Here is a 17,932-nt window from a genome sequence, read left to right as displayed (position 1 = left end):
AAAGGGCTTTTATATCTCTCGAGAGGGTTTCTCTAATATCTTCCATGCCTTTTTCGAGCCTGGCTAGAACCTTGAGAATTGTCATTCTGAACTCTAGATCTGACATATTACTAATGTCTGTATTGATTAGGTCCCTAGCCTTCGGTACTGCTTCTTGTTCTTTTTTTTGTGTTGAATTTTTCCGTCTTGTCATTTTGTCCAGATAAGAGTATATGAAGGGGCAATTAAAATACTAAAAGGGTGGCAACAATCCCGGGAAAATATGCTTTAACCAAATTAGAAGAGATCCAAAATCGTGAGGGGGTGAAAGGGGATAAAACGAGGTTCAAAAAGGAAGAAAGAAAGAAAAAAGAAAAAAGAAAAGAAAAGAATTTAAAAAAAGAAAACACCTTTCAGAAAGTGGTTGTTTTTCTGTTTCCAGAATTACTGTTCTTCTTCTCTTCGATCTGCCGATGGATTTTCAGGTGTTTGCAATCTTTAGATAAGCTATCTAACTGATCTCCGGCTAGCTGAAGAAGTCTCAGCCTGCTACTTCTCCGCCGTCTTGACTCCTCCCCAATTAAAGATCCATTCTCATGCAATCTAGATTTCTAGATGGTGCCTATCTAGTTTTTATCTCAAGCTTTTATATTTTCAATGATTTTGAAAGAGCAATCTCAACTTAAATGCATTTATTTAATTTGTCCTAGCCCAGGGCTGTGAATATTATCTTATTTTGAAACAGACATAAATTCTTAAAGTCACTGATATTTTGATGTTGATAAAATGTGTCAATGTCTGCATACCCTACAAATGACCTATTTCTTTCCTTCTTGATCAGACTTCTTAAAAGAAGAAACAACCCTCACTGTTTCTATTTTCTTATATCCTGGTCACTCTTGGGTCCACTTACATCTGCTATCCACCTCAGCCAGTCTACAAGAATTTTAACTCAAGGGTAGGAATCAATTTCCAGTTGCCAAACCCAGTGGTCATTTTTTTTTTATTTTTAAAATTTTTAAAATTTCTTTTCAGTGTACCAGAATTCATTGTTTATGCACCACACCCAGAGCTCCATGCAACACGTGCCCTCTCCTATACTCACCATCAGGCTCACGCAACTTCCCACCCCCCACCCCTTCAAAACCCTCATATTGTTTTTCAGAGTCCATAGTCTCTCATGGTTCATCTCCCCCTCCAATTTCCCTCAACTCCCTTCTTCTCTCCATGTCCTCCATGTTATTTCTTATGCTCCACAAATAAGTGAAACCATATGATAATTGATTCTCTCTGTTTGACTTATTTAACTCAGCATAATCTCTTCCAGTCCCGTCCACGTTGATACAAAAGCTGGGTATTCATCCTTTCTGATGGAGGCATAATACTCTATAGTGTATATGGACCACATCTTCCTTATCCATTCATCTGTTGAAGTGCATCTTGGTTCTTTCCACAGTTTGGTGTCTGTGGTCATTGCTGCTATGAACATTGGGGTACAGATGGCCCTTCTCTTCGCTACATCTGTATCTTCGCAGTAAATACCCAGTAGTACAATTGCAGGGTTATAGGAATCTCCACACTGTTATCCAAAGAGGCTGCACCAACTTGCATTCCTACCAATAGTGTAAGGGGGTTCCCCTTTCTCCACAACCTCTCCAACACACGTTTCCAGTGGTCATTTTTAAGTGGGATCTAATTGGACCTCTGCCACCCTCTTCTGCTTAAAAAAAAAAAAAATCTTTTCCCTATTTGATTCATAGAAACTTTGATCCACCTTTTAAATACTGGCATTTTTCATGATCCTAGGTTCACCAGGAATGCCTCAACTTGGGTTCATAAATCTTGAAAATTTCATGAAAATTTCATTTTATATATGTATGTATGCATGTTTTATCTCCACAGAGGGGCCTTCACTGGTTTCTTAGGGATTATCTTGTCCAAGAAATCCAAGAGAGTTCACTTGCTCTAATAATTTCACCTGTTATCCATCAGTTGATGTCCTCTACCTGTTTGCCACCAGCTCAGATTGCTCTATGAATAATGAACTCATTGTTTTCCAGGTATCATGTAAATTTCTTAACTCGGAATGTATAAAACTAAATTCATCCTTTTTTTTCCCTCAAAACATTGTCTTTTTCCAGTATTCTTTATGTAAATTTTAGCTACTGCCATCCAACCGTCATCCAAGCTGAAAACATGAAGGTCATTCTTACCCCCTCCTTCTCAGCTTCCTCTTTTCCCCACTCCTACGCCTATGGCCTTCACCATCCAATTAGTTCCAAAGTTTTGTTCATTCTACCTTTTCAATATTTTCTCTGTGTGCACTCTCCTTTTCATCCCCGGACAATCACCACAGTTGTCTAACTGGTCGTCCAGACCTCAGTCAAGCTCTACTCCAACCCATTCTTCATACAGTTTCCAGAAAAAGATTAAAAATAGTTATGAATAGATGCAGTTGCTTCAGTGTATGCTGTTGTTTACACTGGCTTGGTGGACTACTACTGATGGCCCACTGCTTGTTTTTGTAAATGAAGTTTTATCAGAGTACAGCCATGTCTATTCGTTTATGTATTATCTGTGATTGCTTTCAGTGCTACGATAGCATAGCTGAGTAACTGAAACAGAGACTGTATGTCTTGTAAAACCTAAAATCTTTACCCTCCGGCTGAAGACTTGTGGCCTATGGGGTCAAGATAAATCTCCTTTAGTATGCCATATCAGGACTTTAATGACCTAGTCCTGTCTCCATCACCTGATTCCCCACCACTTCTTCCTGAGCACTTGGTCTCTATCCAGAGAAGACTGACTTCTGTTCTCTTTCATGATCCTTTCATCCACCAGTTGCTTCAGCATCTCTAGGCCTTTCATCTTGAGCTCTTCCTTCTGCCTCAAATGCATCCTTTCTTGACTGGACACCTGTCACTTCTCACTTCAGTCCAAGATGAGGCCTTCCCTTCTCCGGAAGCATTTCCTATATCTTGTCTCCCTCTTTTAGTTTAATTAGGATCCCTATTGGCTTCTCTAGTGATATCCTTAATAGATATCATTCCATTTTTATGTTTTATAGTTATTGTTTATGCCTCCTCCTCCCCCCAGCTAGATTGTGAGATTTTTGAAAATTATGAATTTTGGAGAATCATTGTATCTTTAACTCCAAGAATAGTACCTTTTCATAATAGGAATTCAGTAATTTTTTGGCTAGAAGAAATAATTTTATGTTTAGAAGCAGAACTGTATAGTTTTCTAGTCCAGTCCCTTGTTTCATGAAAGTGTAACAGATTCTGTATATTTGCCAAAAAGCACAGAGGAACTTATTGGATTATTTGGAATGAGAATACATAATTGGCTCTGCACTATACCACTCTACCAAGGATATTCTAGGCCAAAAGAAGAAAAAGGTATTGAGCAATTAAAGTGTAACTGTATTTTCAGTAATTAATAAATGCTGCAAAGCACTAAATCTCTTGTCTCTACTTCTATGTCCATCAAATGGTCATAATAATATCTGCCACCAGTATTCCTGAAAGAATGATTTATGACCATGAAGTCATACAGTATGTATAAAAGTATAATCATGTCGAATAAGGGGAAAGTTAGTAAACTCAATGGTGGTTAAGAGTTTGAGTAGATATGATAGCAAATTAAACTTGACTTTTAAAGTGACAGAATTTAGAAATCTAGATTTAACTACTATTCTAAATTAGAAGTGTGCTCCCTTTTTGGGAAAAGTGAACATAAAATTTTAACTTAAAATTATCTAATTTTGTCTCTATATATGTATTTGTGTTTAACTCATTAAACTTTACAAATCAATTTGTGTTCTTTCAGTTATAACCCCACCTCCCATAACTCAACATATAAATGTAATGTTTAAGGTTGAAATATAAGTTTTCAAAAAGACCTGTATAAAGCAATATATATTTATCCCCTTGAATTCCTTCTAGATATTTTTCAGTAAATTTCTGTGACATTAGATTGATTTTTTTTAATCACTTCCCCTTCATCGCACAGATCTTTCTTTCACGTAAAAAATTTTTTAAAAATTGTTTTATTTTTTATTAACATATAATGTATTATTAGCCCCAGGGGTATAGGTCTGTGAATTGCCAGGTTTATACACTTCACAGCACTCACCATAGCACATACCTTCCCCAATGTCCATAACCCAACCACCCTCTTCCTACTCCCCTCCCCCTGGCAACCCTCAGTTCATTTTGTGAGATAAAGAGTCTCTTATGGTTTGTCTCCCTTCTGATCCCATCTTATTTTATTTATTCCTTTCCTACCCCCAAACCCTCCGCATTGCCTCTCAACTTCCTCATATCAGGGAGATCATATGATAATTGTTTTTCTCTGATTCACTTATTTCACTCAGCATAATATCCTCTAGTTCCATCCACATCATCGCAAATGGCAAGATTTCATTTCTTTTGATGGCTGCATTATATATATATATATCTCCCATCTTTATCCCTTCATCTGTTGATGGACATCTAGGTTCATTCCATAGTTGGCTATTGTGGACATTGCTGCTATAAACATTCAGGTGCATGTGCCCCTTCAGATCACTACATTTGTATCTTTAGGGTAAATACCCAGTACTGCAATTGCTGGGTCATAGGGCAATTCTATTTTCAACTTTTTGAGGAACCTCCATGCTGTTTTCCAGAGTGGTTGCACAAGTTTGCATTCCCACCAACAGTGTAGGAGGGTTCCCCTTTCTCCCCATCCTCGGCCAGCATCTGTCATTTCCTGACTTGTTAATTTTAGCCATTCTGACTGGTGTGAGGTGGTATCTTATTGTGGTTTTGATTTGTATTTCCCTGATGCCGAGTGATGTGGAGCACTTTTTCATGTGTCTGTTGGCCATCTGGATGTCTTCTTTGCAGAAATGTCTGTTCATGTCTTCTGTCCATTTCTTGATTGGATTATTTGTTCTTTGGGTGTTGAGTTTGATAAATTCTTTACAGATTTTAGATAATAGCCTTTTATCTGATATGTCGTTTGCACATATCTTCTCCCATTCTGTCAGTTGTCTTTTGGTTTTGTTAACTGTTTCCTTTGCTGTGCAAAAGCTTTTGATCTTGATGAAGTCCTAATAATTCATTTTTGCCCTTGCTTCCCTTGCCTTTGGTAATGTTCCTAGGAAGAATATGCTGTAGCTGAGGTCAAAGAGGTTGCTGCCTGTGTTCTCCTCAAGGATTTTGATGGATTCCTTTCCCACATTGAGGTCCTTCAACCATTTGGAGTGTATTTTTGTGTGTGGTGTAAGGAAATGGTCCACTTTCATTTTTCTGCATGTGGCTGTCCAGTTTTCCCAACACAATTTGTTGAAGAGACCATCTTTTTTCCATTGAACATTCTTTCCTGCTTTGTTGAAGAATAGTTGACCGTAGAATTGAGAGTCCATATCTGGGCTCTCTATTCTGTTCCATTGATCTATGTGTCTGTTTTTGTGCCAGTACCACACTGACAGCTTTGTTATAGAGCTTGAAGTCTGGAATTGTGATGCCACCAACTTTGGATTTCTTTTTCAACATTCCTCTGGTTATTCAAGGTCTTTTCTGCTTCCATGTAAATTTTAGCATTATTTGTTCCATTTCTTTGAAAAAAAAAAAGATAGAATTTTGGTACGGATTGCATTAAATGTGTAGATTGCTTTAGGTAGCATAGACATTTTCACAATATTTGTTCTTCCAATCCATGAGCATGGAACATTTTTCCATTTCTTGGTGTCTTCCTCAATTTCATTCATGAGTACTTTATAGTTTTCTGAGTACAGATTATTTGCCTCTTTTGTTAGGTTTATTCCTAAGTATCTTATGGTTTTGGGTGCAATTGTAAATGGGATTGACTCCTTAATTCCTCTTTCTTCTGTCTTGTTGTTGGTGTAGAGAAATGTGATTGATTTCTGTGCATTGATTTTATATCCTGACACTTTACTGAATTCCTGTATAAGTTCTAGCAGTTTTGGAGTGGGGTCTTTTGGGTTTTCCACATAATGTATCCCATCATCGGCAAAGAGTGTTAGTTTGACTTCTATGCTGATTTGGATGCCTTTAATTTCCTTTTGTTGTCTAATTGCTGAGGCTAGAACTTCTAGTACTATGTTGAATAGCAGTGGTGATAGTGGACATCCCTGCTGTGTTCCTGACCTTAGCAGCAAAGCTTTCAGTTTTTCTCCTTTGAGAATGATATTCACTGTGGGTTTTTCATAGATGGCATTGATGATATTGAGGTATGCATTCTCTGTCCCTACACTCTGAAGAGTTTTGATCAAGAAAGGATGCTGTACTTTGTCAAATGCTTTTTCAGCATCTATTGAGAGTATCATATGGTTCTTGTTCTTTCATTTATATTAATGTATTGTATCACATTGATTGATTTGCAGATGTTGAACCAAGCTTGCAGCCCTGGAATAAATCCCACTTGGTTGTGGTGAATAATCCTTTTAATGTACTGTTGGATCCTATTGGCTAGTATTCTGGTGAGAATTTCGCATCTGTGTTCATCAAGGATATTGGTCTATAGTTCTCTTTTTTTATGGGATCCTTTTCTGGTTTTGGGATCAAGGTGATGCTGGCCTCATAAAATGAGTTTCCTTCCATTTCTATTTGTTGGAACAGTTTCAGGGGGAAAGATATTACTTCTTATTTAAGTGTTTGGTAGAATTCCCCTGGGAAGCCGTCTGGCCCTGGGCTCTTGTTTGTTGGGAGATTTTTGATGACTGCTTCAATGTCCTTGCTGGTTATGGGTCTGTTCAGGTTTTCTATTTCTTCCTGGTTCAGTTGTGGTAGTTTATATATCTCTAGGAATGCATCCATTTCTTCCAGATTGTCCAAATTGCTTGCATATAGTTGTTCATAGTATGTTCTTATAATTGTTTGTATTTCTTCAGTGTTGGTTGTAATCTCTTTTTCATTCATGATTTTATTTATTTGTGTCCTTTTTTTTTCTTTTTGATAAGTCTGGCCAGGGGTTTATCAATCTTATTAATTCTTTTAAAGAACCAGGTCCTAGTTTCATTCATGTGCTATACTGTTCTTTGTTGTTGTTGTTGTTTTGTTTCTACTTCATTGATTTCTACTCTGATCTTTATGACTTCTCTTCTCCTGCTGAGTTTAGGCTTTCTTTGTTATTTCTCCAGCTCCTTTAGTTGTAGGGTTAGGCTGTGTATTTGAGACCTTTCTTATTTCTTGAGAAAGGCTTGTTTCACTATATATTTTCCTCTCAGGACTGCCTTTGCTGTGTCCCACAGATTTTGAACCATTATTTTTCATTATCATTTGTTTCCATGAATTGTTTCAATTCTTCTCTAATTTCCTGGTTGACCCATTAATTCTTTAGAAGGATGCTGTTTAATCTCCATGTATTAGGGTTCTTTCCAACTTTCCTCCTGTGATTGAGTTCTAGTTTCAGAGAATTGTGGTCTGAAAATAGGCAGGGAATGATCCCAATCTTTCGGTACCAGTTGAGACCTGATTTGGTATCCAGGATGGGATCTATTCTGGAGAATGTTCCATGTGCAGTAGAGAAGAATGTATATTCTGTTGCTTTGGGATGGAATGTTCTGAATATATCTGTGATGTCCATCTGGTCCAGTGTGTCATTTAAGGCCTTTATTTCCTTGTTGATCTTTTGCTTGGATGATCTGTCCATTTCAGTGAGGGGCATGTTAAAATCCCCTACTATTATTATATTATTATCCATGTGTTTCTTTGATTTTGTTATTAATTGGTTTATATAGTTGGCTGCTCCCATGTTAGTGGCATAGATATTTAAAATTATTAGATCTTCTTGTTGGACAGACCCTTTGAGTATGATACAGTGTCCTTCCTCATCTCTTACTGTAGTCTTGGGCTTAAAATCTAATTGATATAAGAATTGCCACACCAGCTTTTTTTGATTGTTTTCCACTTGCTCACTTTAAATCTGGAGGTGTCCTTGGGTCTAAAATGAATTTCTTGTAGACAGCATATTGATGTTTTTTTAAAAATTATTTTTATTGTCATCTAAAAAATTTATTTATTTACTTATTTGCAGCATAACAGTATTCATTATTTTTGCACCACACTCAGTGCTCCATGCAATCTGTGCCCTCTATAATAGCCACCACCTGGGACCCCAACCTCCCACCCCCCTGCCACTTCAGACTCCTTAGATTGTTTTTCAGAGTCCAGAGTCTCTCATGGTTCACCCCCCTTCCAATTTCCCCCAACTCCATTCTCCTCTCCTACTCCCCATGTCCTCCATGCTATTTGCTATGCTCCACAAATATGTGAAACCATATGATAATTGACTCTCTGTGCTTGACTTATTTCTCTTTCAGTCCCATCCATGTTGCTACAAAAGTTGGGTATTCGTCCTTTCTGATGGAGGCATAATACTCCATAGTGTATATGGACCACATCTTCCTTATCCATTTGTCCATTGAAGGGCGTCTTTGTTCTTTCCACAGTTCGGCAACTGTGGCCATTGCTGCTATAAACATTGGGGTCCAGATGGCCCTTCTTTTCACTACATCTGTATCTTTGGGGTAAATACCCAGGAGTGCAATGGCAGGGTCATAGGGAAGTTCTATTTTTAATTTCTTGAGGAATCTCCACACTGTTCTCCAAAGAGGCTGCACCACCTTGCATTCCCACCAACAGTGTAAGAGGGTTCCCCTTTTTCCACATCCTCTCCAACACATGTTGTTTCCTGTCTTGCTAATTTTGGCCATTCTAACTGGTGTAAGGTGATATCTCAATGTGGTTTTAATTTGAATCTCCCTGAGGGCTAGTGATGATTAACATTTTTTCATGTGTCTGATAGCCATTTGTACGTCTTCATTGGAGAAGTGTCTGTTCATATCTTCTGCCCATTTTTAAAAATTTTTTTTCATTTATTTATTTTCACCATAACAGTATCATTATTTTTTCACCATACCCAGTGCTCCATGCAATCCATGCCCTCTATAATACCCACCACCTGATACCCCGACCTCCCACCCCCCTGCCACTTCAAACCCCTCAGATTGTTTTTCAGAGTCCATAGTCTCTCATGATTCACCTCCCCTTCCAATTTCCCCCAACCCCCTTCTTTCTAACTCCCCATGTCCTCCATGCTTTTTGTTATGCTCCACAAATAAGTGAAACCATATGATAATTGACTCTCTCTGCTTGACTTATTTCACTCAGCATAATCTCTTCCAGTCCCGTCCACGTTGCCATACCACCCTGAACACGCCCAATCTCGTCTGATCTTTTGCCCATTTTTTGATATGATTGTCTGTTTTGTGTGTGTTGAGGAGTTCTTTATAGATCCTAGATATCAACCTTTTGTCTGTACTGTCATTTGCAAATATCTTCTTCCATTCTGTGGGTTGTGGGTTTTTTTTTTGTTTTTTTTTATCCATTCTGATACCCTGTGTCTTTTGATTGGGCATTTAGCCCATTTACATTCAGGGTAACTATTGAGAGATATGAATTTAGTGCCATTGTATTGCCTTAAGGGGACTGTTACTGAATATTGTCTCTGTTCGTTTCTGATCTACTACTTTTAGGCTCTCTCTTTGCTTAGAGGACCCCTTTCAATATTTCCTGTAGAGCTGATTTGGTGTTTGCAAATTCTTTCCATTTCTTTTGTCCTGGAAGCTTTTTATCTCTCCTTCTATTTTCAATGATAACCTAGCTGGATATAGTATTCTTGGCTGCATGTTTTTCTTGTTTAGTGCTCTGAATATATCATGCCAGTTTTTTCTGGCCTGCCAGGTTTCTGTGGATAAGTCTGCTGCCAATCTAATATTTTTACCATTGTATGTTACAGACTTTTTGTCCCAGGGTGCCTTCATGATTTTCTCTTTGTCGCTAGGACTTGTAAATTTTACTATTAGGTGATGGGGTGTGGACCTATTCTTATTGATTTTGAGGGGGGTTCTCTGCACCTCCTGGATTTTGATGCTTGTTTCCTTTGCCATATTGGGGAAATTCTGTACAATATTTCTCTCCAATATACCTTCTGCTCCCCTCTCTCTTCTTCTTCTGGAATCCCAATTATTCTAATGTTGCTTTATCTTAAGCTATCACTTATCTTTTTAATTCTCCCCTCATGTTCCAATAATTGTTTGTCTCTCTTTTGCTCTGCTTCTTTATTCTCTGTCATTTGGTCTTCTATATCACTAATTCTCTCTTCTGCCTCATTTATTCTAGCAGTAAGAGCCTCCATTTTTTGTTGCACCTCATTAATAGCTTTTTTGTTTCCAGCTTGGTTAGATTTTAGTTCTTTTATTTCTCCAGAAAGGCCTTTTATTTCTCCAGACAGTGTTTCTCTCTTATCTTTCATGCCTTTTTTGAGCCTAGCTAGCACCTTGAGAATCATCATTCTGAACTCTAGATCTGACATATTACCAATGTCCATATTAATTAGGTCACCTAGCCTTCGGTACTGCCTCTCGTTCTTTTTTTTGTGGTGAGTTTTTCTGCCTTGCCATTTTATCCTAATAAGAATATTTGAAGGAGAGAATAAAACACTAAAGGTGTGGTAGAGAGCCCAGAAAAATGTGCATGCACCAAAGCAGAAGAGATCCCAAATTGCGAGGGAAAGAAAGGGTAAAAAGAAATTAAAAAAAAATTAAAATAAAGAGAAAAAAGGAAATATAAATATTAGACTGGTGAATAGAACAGAGCCACACACTTAATTTTGGGAGTATTTTGGTCTCTTCGAAGAAACTACCTCCCAAATTTTTAAAGAAAGAAAAACTTTGTATATATACAAAAATACAAAAATAAGTGTAAACATGATGAAGGGATGGAATAGGACTGTAAAGTTGAAAATTTTTAAAATATTCTAAAAAAGGAGTTGATAAGATAAGTTGTTTGGGAAAAGAAGGAAAAAGAACGTGGAGAGAATTTGCTCAGGCTAGAGCCTAGAACAAAGCCCTGTGCTAGATTTAGGGTATATTTTGTTCCATTAGAAGAGGTTGTATCCCAAAACTTTTTAGAAGGAAAAATACCTATGTGTGTACAAAAAATAAAGTTAGATACAATGAAGGATAAGATATGACTATAATAATGAAGGTTCAGAAGATTTTTTTAAATGAAAGGTATTGTTAAGATAATCTAGTTAAAAAACCTTAAAAGAGGAAAGAGTAAAAGTTAAAAAAATTCGAATAAGATAAAAATTAAATTAAAAATATTAATTAACTTTGCATGACTAAAGAATCATGGGGAGAAAACCATGAATTCCATGCTTTGCTTTCTTTTCTGGAATTCCGCTGTTCTCCTTGATAAGTGAGCATGGTCTTCGCTGGATTTCTTGTTGATCTTCTGGGGGAGGGGCCTGTTGTAGTGATTCTCAAATGTCTTTGCCCGAGGTGGAATTGCACTGCCCTTACCAGGGGCTGGGCTAGGTAATCTTCTGGGGTTCATTTTGGGAGATTTTGTTCCCTGAATGCTTTCCATAGAGTTCTGGAGGACAGGAATGAAAATGGCGGCCTCCCAATCTGGCCAGGAGAGCTGAGAGCTCGGGGCCTTGCTCCTCAGTGTGCCATAGGAGAAAAGGACTCAATCACTCCTGTCTCCCTGGCCTCTGGCCGTGTGCTGAGCTCATCCAGCCTGTGGCCGAGCATCTCTGTCTCTGGCACACAGCCCTGCCTGGAGTCTCTATACCCAGCAGATACCTGCTGCTCCTCCATGGAGGTCTCCTCGGATCTGCCACTTGTGGGGTGCCTGCTCAAAGGACAGTGGCCCAACTGCACCACAGATCACAGTGTAAGGTAACCCTGAGTTGAGAGCTCATTCCTTAGCTCCATCTCTGTCTCCAGCTTCCCTGCTCTAATACCTGTGAGATCTGTGCCACTCCGACACCCCCAATCCTTCTGTGACCTTGCGGGACCTGAGACCATGCTGTCCCCGCAAGGGCTCCACCCCCGCTTAGATTCTGGAGCGATGTCCCTCAATGGAGTAGACTTTTAAAAGTCCCGATTTTGTGCTACATTGCTCTGCCACTTGCTGGAAGCCGGCCCCTCCCACCACAGTCTATCTTTTCGTTTTGGATTCACTTCTCCGTAGGTCCTACCTTTCAGAAAGTGGTCAATTTTCTGTTTCTAGAATTGCTGCTCTTCTCTTTGATCTCCTGTTGGATTTGTAGGTGTTTGGAATGATTTGACAAGCTATCTAGCTGATCCCTTGCTACCTGATGTCATCTCAGCCTGCTACTCCTCCACCATCTTTACTCTTTCTCTGTTAGATTGAATTTTTATTGGAAAATTACTCTCTCAAATGTGTCTGCCTCTTTAAAAATGAGTATATCATGACATGTTTCAATTTTTTTTCCCTTTTCCTTTTGGCTTCACTTTTCTTCTTTCCCTGAGTTTTAAAAATCACTATTTCTTTGTCTTCAAGCCATGTAGTTCCAGGTAAATAAGATGTCATTCTCATTCTCCTCCCCTCATCTTCGCCATTTAACAAACCCCCTTCTCCAAAACTTTGCTGTGCCTTTATTCTGGGCCTTCCACTTTGTGCTTTTGTTGCTAGTCTCCGTGTTCAGAGCTATCACAGAATTCATCATGCCATAATTCCTGACTCATCTTACTTTCTCAAACTGCATCCAAAGCTCCCTGATGACAGGGTCTATCTCTTGCTAGATCTTGTACCTTGCTACTTGCCATCTACCCTATTATATGGTTGTTGCTTCAGGGATTCCTTAAAAGCCATTTTGATGTGTCCATTTAATTATACTTTAAGGAATTTTCATGCAGAAATATTCACAGTTATAACAAGTAATAACACAAACAAACGTGAAGAAAGATACTGCCTAAAGCTGTGACATAGTTCTTCTGATCTTCTTCCACAGAATACATCTCCTACAGCTTAGGGTTTGACTTACTGGTGTTCATCATCTTGTACCACAATCTCATCCCCATTAGCCTGCTTGTCACTCTGGAAATTGTGAAATACATTCAGGCCATGTTTATAAACTGGGTGAGTATTAAAATCAGATAATTTAAAAAAAAGCAAAAATAGTTCTCTCTTGATCTGTGGCTTTGGATTTGAAAATCAGCATAACTAGTTTATCACCGTGGGGCTAGCACATGGGCCAGTTGTGCTTTTGACAGTAAAGCCAAACACTGTCAACCTGACCTAGCTGTGCCTGGGTATCTCTGAGTCACTCTTGAGGGCACCATTGTTGTAGATATTTTTCCTAACTGAAAGGAAAGATTTAAGAGCTAGTGGCTTAGCAGCAACTGTAAAGAGATAGCCCATTAAAATTGAAGATACTCTAGAGAAGGGGAGTCCAGTAGACTTATAATAGATTTACATATCTTGGCAAGAGTGAAACAGCTATTCCAGAATGCCCTCAAAATAAGGAAAAGATTTCTTAGCTGAAAACCATGCATTCATTTAAGCCAATACTTAATGACATGTGACTGAATGAATTTACCAATTTGAATGTATGTTTGCAATTTTCAGTTCTATTTAAACTTTTTTTTAAAGATTCTATTTATTTATTTGTCAGAGAGCGCAAGCACAGGCAGACAGAGTGGGAGGCAGAGGGAGAAGCAAGCTCCCTGATGAGCCTGATGTTGGACTCAATCCCAAGATGCTGGGATCATGACCCAAGCTGAAGGCAGCCGCCTAACCAACTGAGCCACCCAAGTGTCCCTTCAGTTCTATTTAAAAAGATATTTCCTGGAAATAAAATTTTTGCTAGGTATCTCATTAAAATGTGTCAAGGAATTACCATCACTGAAGTGTATTGTTATCTTTTACAACCACAAAATGAGATAGAGTGCTTTTAAATGTATTCTTATTTACTTTTCACAGTAGCACTGTGAGATCTATGTTATTGCCCCCACATTATGGATAGAGTAGCTGCAAAACACCCTTAGGATTCCACAGAGTGTCTGAGGCAGAGCCAGGATTTGGAAACCAAGTCTTCTGACACCCAAACCAACGATACACTGACATTTATTTTTGTGTAGCATTGCCTCTCCTGAATCAGCTCTGGCAATGTACATGTAAAACTAGAACCAAGACTCTCTAAGTATTCTAGACTTGCCATTTTGAATTCTTTCTCATGTCAGCCATGTCAGAAGACCAGTGGCAGTAGAGTTGATCTGAAGAAATTTTGAGCCTTGTTCTGATTGTGTGGGTTGGCTAATTTGTTCATTTCTTGCAGGATGAAGATATGCATTACAGACGAAATGATGTCTATGCCATGGCCAGAACATCCAATCTTAACGAAGAGCTTGGGCAGGTGAGGAATATTTCAGGGACTGGGTATGTGACAGGAACTTTGAAGAAGGTGGATCTAGGGAGAGTGTGAGCAAAGTCGAAGTGCTGAATTCAGCCATAGGCAGTAGTGAATGTGATACCCATATGGAGCTTCAAAAGTAGGATTTGTTAAAAATATTGATAACCCATCATGGGTTGCAAGTAGAATGGGCCTGATATAGGTTATTAATGTGCTTATGAGAGAGAAGAGCTGGAGAAGCAGGTAGGGAAATCTTCAGTTAGCTCTCAAGTTTTCAGTTAACTTTCAGGGAGTCACAGGAGCGTGGGGACCTGTCAATGGGGGCTATGCTTCTGCTTCTCTATGGCAGATGACCTATAAGAAAGCATTTGAAACCTGCTGCAAAATTTCACACCTGCCTCACCCTCAGGTGTACCCTCAGGCCTTTAGTCCCTATAGTACACTAGAAAAGGGCAGAAATGATGCCATGTAACCAACAGAAAGTTGGTTACCTTCTAAATGGCAGTGGCACTGTTACAAGTATAAACTGTTTTTAAAAGCTCCTGGTTATTTGTCAATTATACCAGAGAATAGCTGGAAAAACCCAACTAACTCCCACAGTTGGGTGGGACCTGAAAGGAGGAAGACTAATGATTGTTAAATTTTGTAATTATTTTTTGCTCTTAATATTTTTTACAAGATTATAATTTATAATATACATAGTATATATATTATAATTATAATTTCCCTTTGCTCAATTAATTAGAGGCAATATGTAAATTATGGTAGAAGCAGAATTTTGGAGTTAAGCTTCTGGAGAGTAAACCCTGACAAGCAATGTTACCATGATCTGTAAATCAGGTGTGATCATCACATCTACTTCAGAAAGCTATTATGAGGATTGAATAATATAATGTATTTGTGATATACTCAGCACAGTGCCTAGTATGAAGAAGGGATTTGACTAATGCTAATAATTCTAACCAGTAATTTGCATGTATGCTTTCTAATTTAGGGTCACATTGTATGGTATCATTTGAATAGTGACTTCTCAGTAAATATTTATTTTAGGAGATTTTTGGTGCCTGGAAATGTATGATCTGACAACATGAACATATTTTTACTTTGGACAACTAAAGGTGAAGGAGGATGGAATCATTAGCATTCTAGATTCTGCTCATGAATATCTGATTACTTGCTAATCCTTTAAACATATGTTTTCTGTTGACAGTTGGGAAAAGAGCACTTTATCTACCTCATGTAGTCCATTGACTCTAGCCTCTTTAGGGTAGTAATTAAATATAATAAAAGTGGGTGTGGAACTCAAACTTTAAAAATTAATTATATTGTTTATGTAGGTAAGACATAAAGATAAGGGCAGAAATCAATGAAATTGAAAAGAGAAGACCACAGAGGGTTTACTATTCAGAATATGTTAAAAAACTAAAATTTGACAGCAAAACCACAAATAACCTAATTCAAGAATTGGCAAGGGATTTTAATAGGCATTTCTCCAAAGGATATATATGTATAAATGGACAATAAGCAGATGAAAAGGTGGTCAACATGACTAATCTTTAGGGAAATGCAAATCAAAGCCACATTGAGACACCACTTCACGCCCACTAGGACAGCTACTATAAAACAATAATAACAACATAGAACAACAAGTGTTCTTGAGGTCATGGAGAAATGGAACCCTGGTGCACTACTGGTGAAAATCAAGTGATGCAGTCACTGTGGAAAACAGTATGGTGAAAATTCAAAAAATTAGACCAAGGATCACCATATGTTCCAGCAATTTCACTTTTGGATATTTTCATGAAAGAATTGAAAGAAGGGACTCAACAAGTTATTGTACACAGATGTTCTTAGCAGAATTATTCACAATAGCCAAATGGTGGAAACAGAGGAGATGTCCATCAATAGCTACGTGGTTAAACAAAATGCGGTAGATACATAAAATGGAGTATTATTCAGCCCTGAAAATGACTGAAATTCAGAAACATGCTACAACATGCCATTAAATGGAACATGCCAGACAGAAAAGGACAAATAGTAGATTCCACTTATCTGAGGTACCTGGAATAGTCAGACTCATAGAGACAGAAAGCAGCATAGTGGTTACCTGGGGCTGTGGGATAGGAGAGAATGAAGAGGTACTGTATTGTTGAGCTGGTAGGAATTTCAGTTTGGGATGATAAAAAAGTTCTGGAGATGGATGGTGGTGATGGTTGCACAATTATGTGAATTTTTGAATAACAATTAAAAATGGCTAAAATGGTAAATTTTATCTATGTACATTTTACCACAATAATAAATGCTTTAACACTGCTTCTTTTCCTTTTTTATTGAGGTATAATTGACACATGTGATTATATTAGCTTCAGGTGTATACAACATAGTGGTTTGATGTTTGTAAATATTGCAAAATGACCACGATACATCTAGTTAACATCGTCACCATAGCTGTTTACAGAGTTCTGGTGATGAGAACTTGAATTTGCAATATAGCATTTTTTTGGAACATGCTCTAATTACCAATCCCCCCCCATGCTATCCATTATATCCTCAGGATTTAGTTTATAACTGGAAGTTTGTACCTTTCAGCTCCCTTCACCCATTTTGCTCACCCAGCACTTCTGTCTCTGGCAACCACTGATCTGTTCTCTGTAGCTATGAGTTATTTTTCTTTTTCAGATGGCACATGTGAGATCATGTGGTATTTGTCTTTCTTTGTCTGACTTATTTCAGAGAACATAATGCTCTCAAAGTCTTTTCATGTTATACAAACAGCAAGATTTCCTTCTTTCTTGTGCCTGAATTTTGTGTGTGTGTGTGTGTGTGTGTGTATTATTATGTATCATTATATTACATATACACCACATTTTCTTTAGTCATCTGGTGACAGACACTTAGGTTGTTTCATCTTGGCTTTTGTAGATAATGCTGCCATGAACATGGGGATGCTTATATTTTTTCAAATTAGTTTTTTCATTTTCTTCAGATAAATAACCAGAAGTGGAATTGCTGGTAGTTCTATTTTTAATTTTTTGAGGAGATTCCATGTTATTTTCTGTAGTGGTTGTCTCAATTTATATTCCTACCAGCAGTGCATCAAGGGTTGCTTTTCCCCACATCTCACCAACACTCGTTATTTTTTGTCTTTTGGTAATCACCATTCTAACAGGTGTGAAAGTGATATCTCATTATGGTTTTATTTTGCATTTCTCTGGGGATTAGTGATGCTGAGCATCTTTTCATGTGTCTGTTGGCCATTTGTCTTCTTTGGAAAAATGTCTATTGAGATGCTCTCCTCATTTTTTAAATTGGATTATTTTGCTGTTGTATGAGTTCTTTATATATTTTGGATATCAACCCCCCTCCCCAAATATATGAATTGCAAATATTTTTCCCATTCATTGTGCTATCTTTTTATTTTGTTGGTGGTTTGCTTTGCTTTGCAGAAGCTTTTTAATTTGATGTAGTCCCACTTGTTTATTTTTGCTTTTGTTGTCTTAGTTTTTAGTGTCGAATCAAAAAAGTAGTCACTGAGACTGATGTCAAAGATCTTACTACCTATGTTTTCTTCTAGAAGTGTTACAGTTTCAGGTTTTTCTGTTCAAGTCTAGTCCATTTTGGGATAATTTTGTATATGGTGTAAGAAAATGGCCCAGTTTCATTTTTTTGCATGTGGTTGTCCAGTTTATTGAAGAGACTGTCATTTATTTATTGAACA

General features: G+C 37.8%; 1 protein-coding gene across 1 annotated transcript in view; it reads left to right on the top strand.

Moving 5' to 3' along the window:
- LOC132002948 (phospholipid-transporting ATPase IB-like) overlaps positions 1-17,932 on the top strand; it is a 247,455-nt gene that overhangs the window by 55,169 nt on the left and 174,354 nt on the right. The window contains exons 12-13 of the mRNA XM_059378234.1: positions 12,814-12,941; positions 14,140-14,217. Coding sequence (XP_059234217.1) covers positions 12,814-12,941; positions 14,140-14,217 — 206 coding nt within the window. The remainder of the gene's footprint in view (positions 1-12,813; positions 12,942-14,139; positions 14,218-17,932) is intronic.

The sequence above is a fragment of the Mustela nigripes genome, chromosome 15, assembly GCF_022355385.1.
Source record: "Mustela nigripes isolate SB6536 chromosome 15, MUSNIG.SB6536, whole genome shotgun sequence".
In the NCBI taxonomy this organism is placed as follows: Eukaryota; Metazoa; Chordata; class Mammalia; order Carnivora; family Mustelidae; genus Mustela; species Mustela nigripes.
The sequence above is the reverse complement of the archived record's forward strand: the minus strand, read 5'-3'. Positions and strand labels throughout refer to the sequence as shown.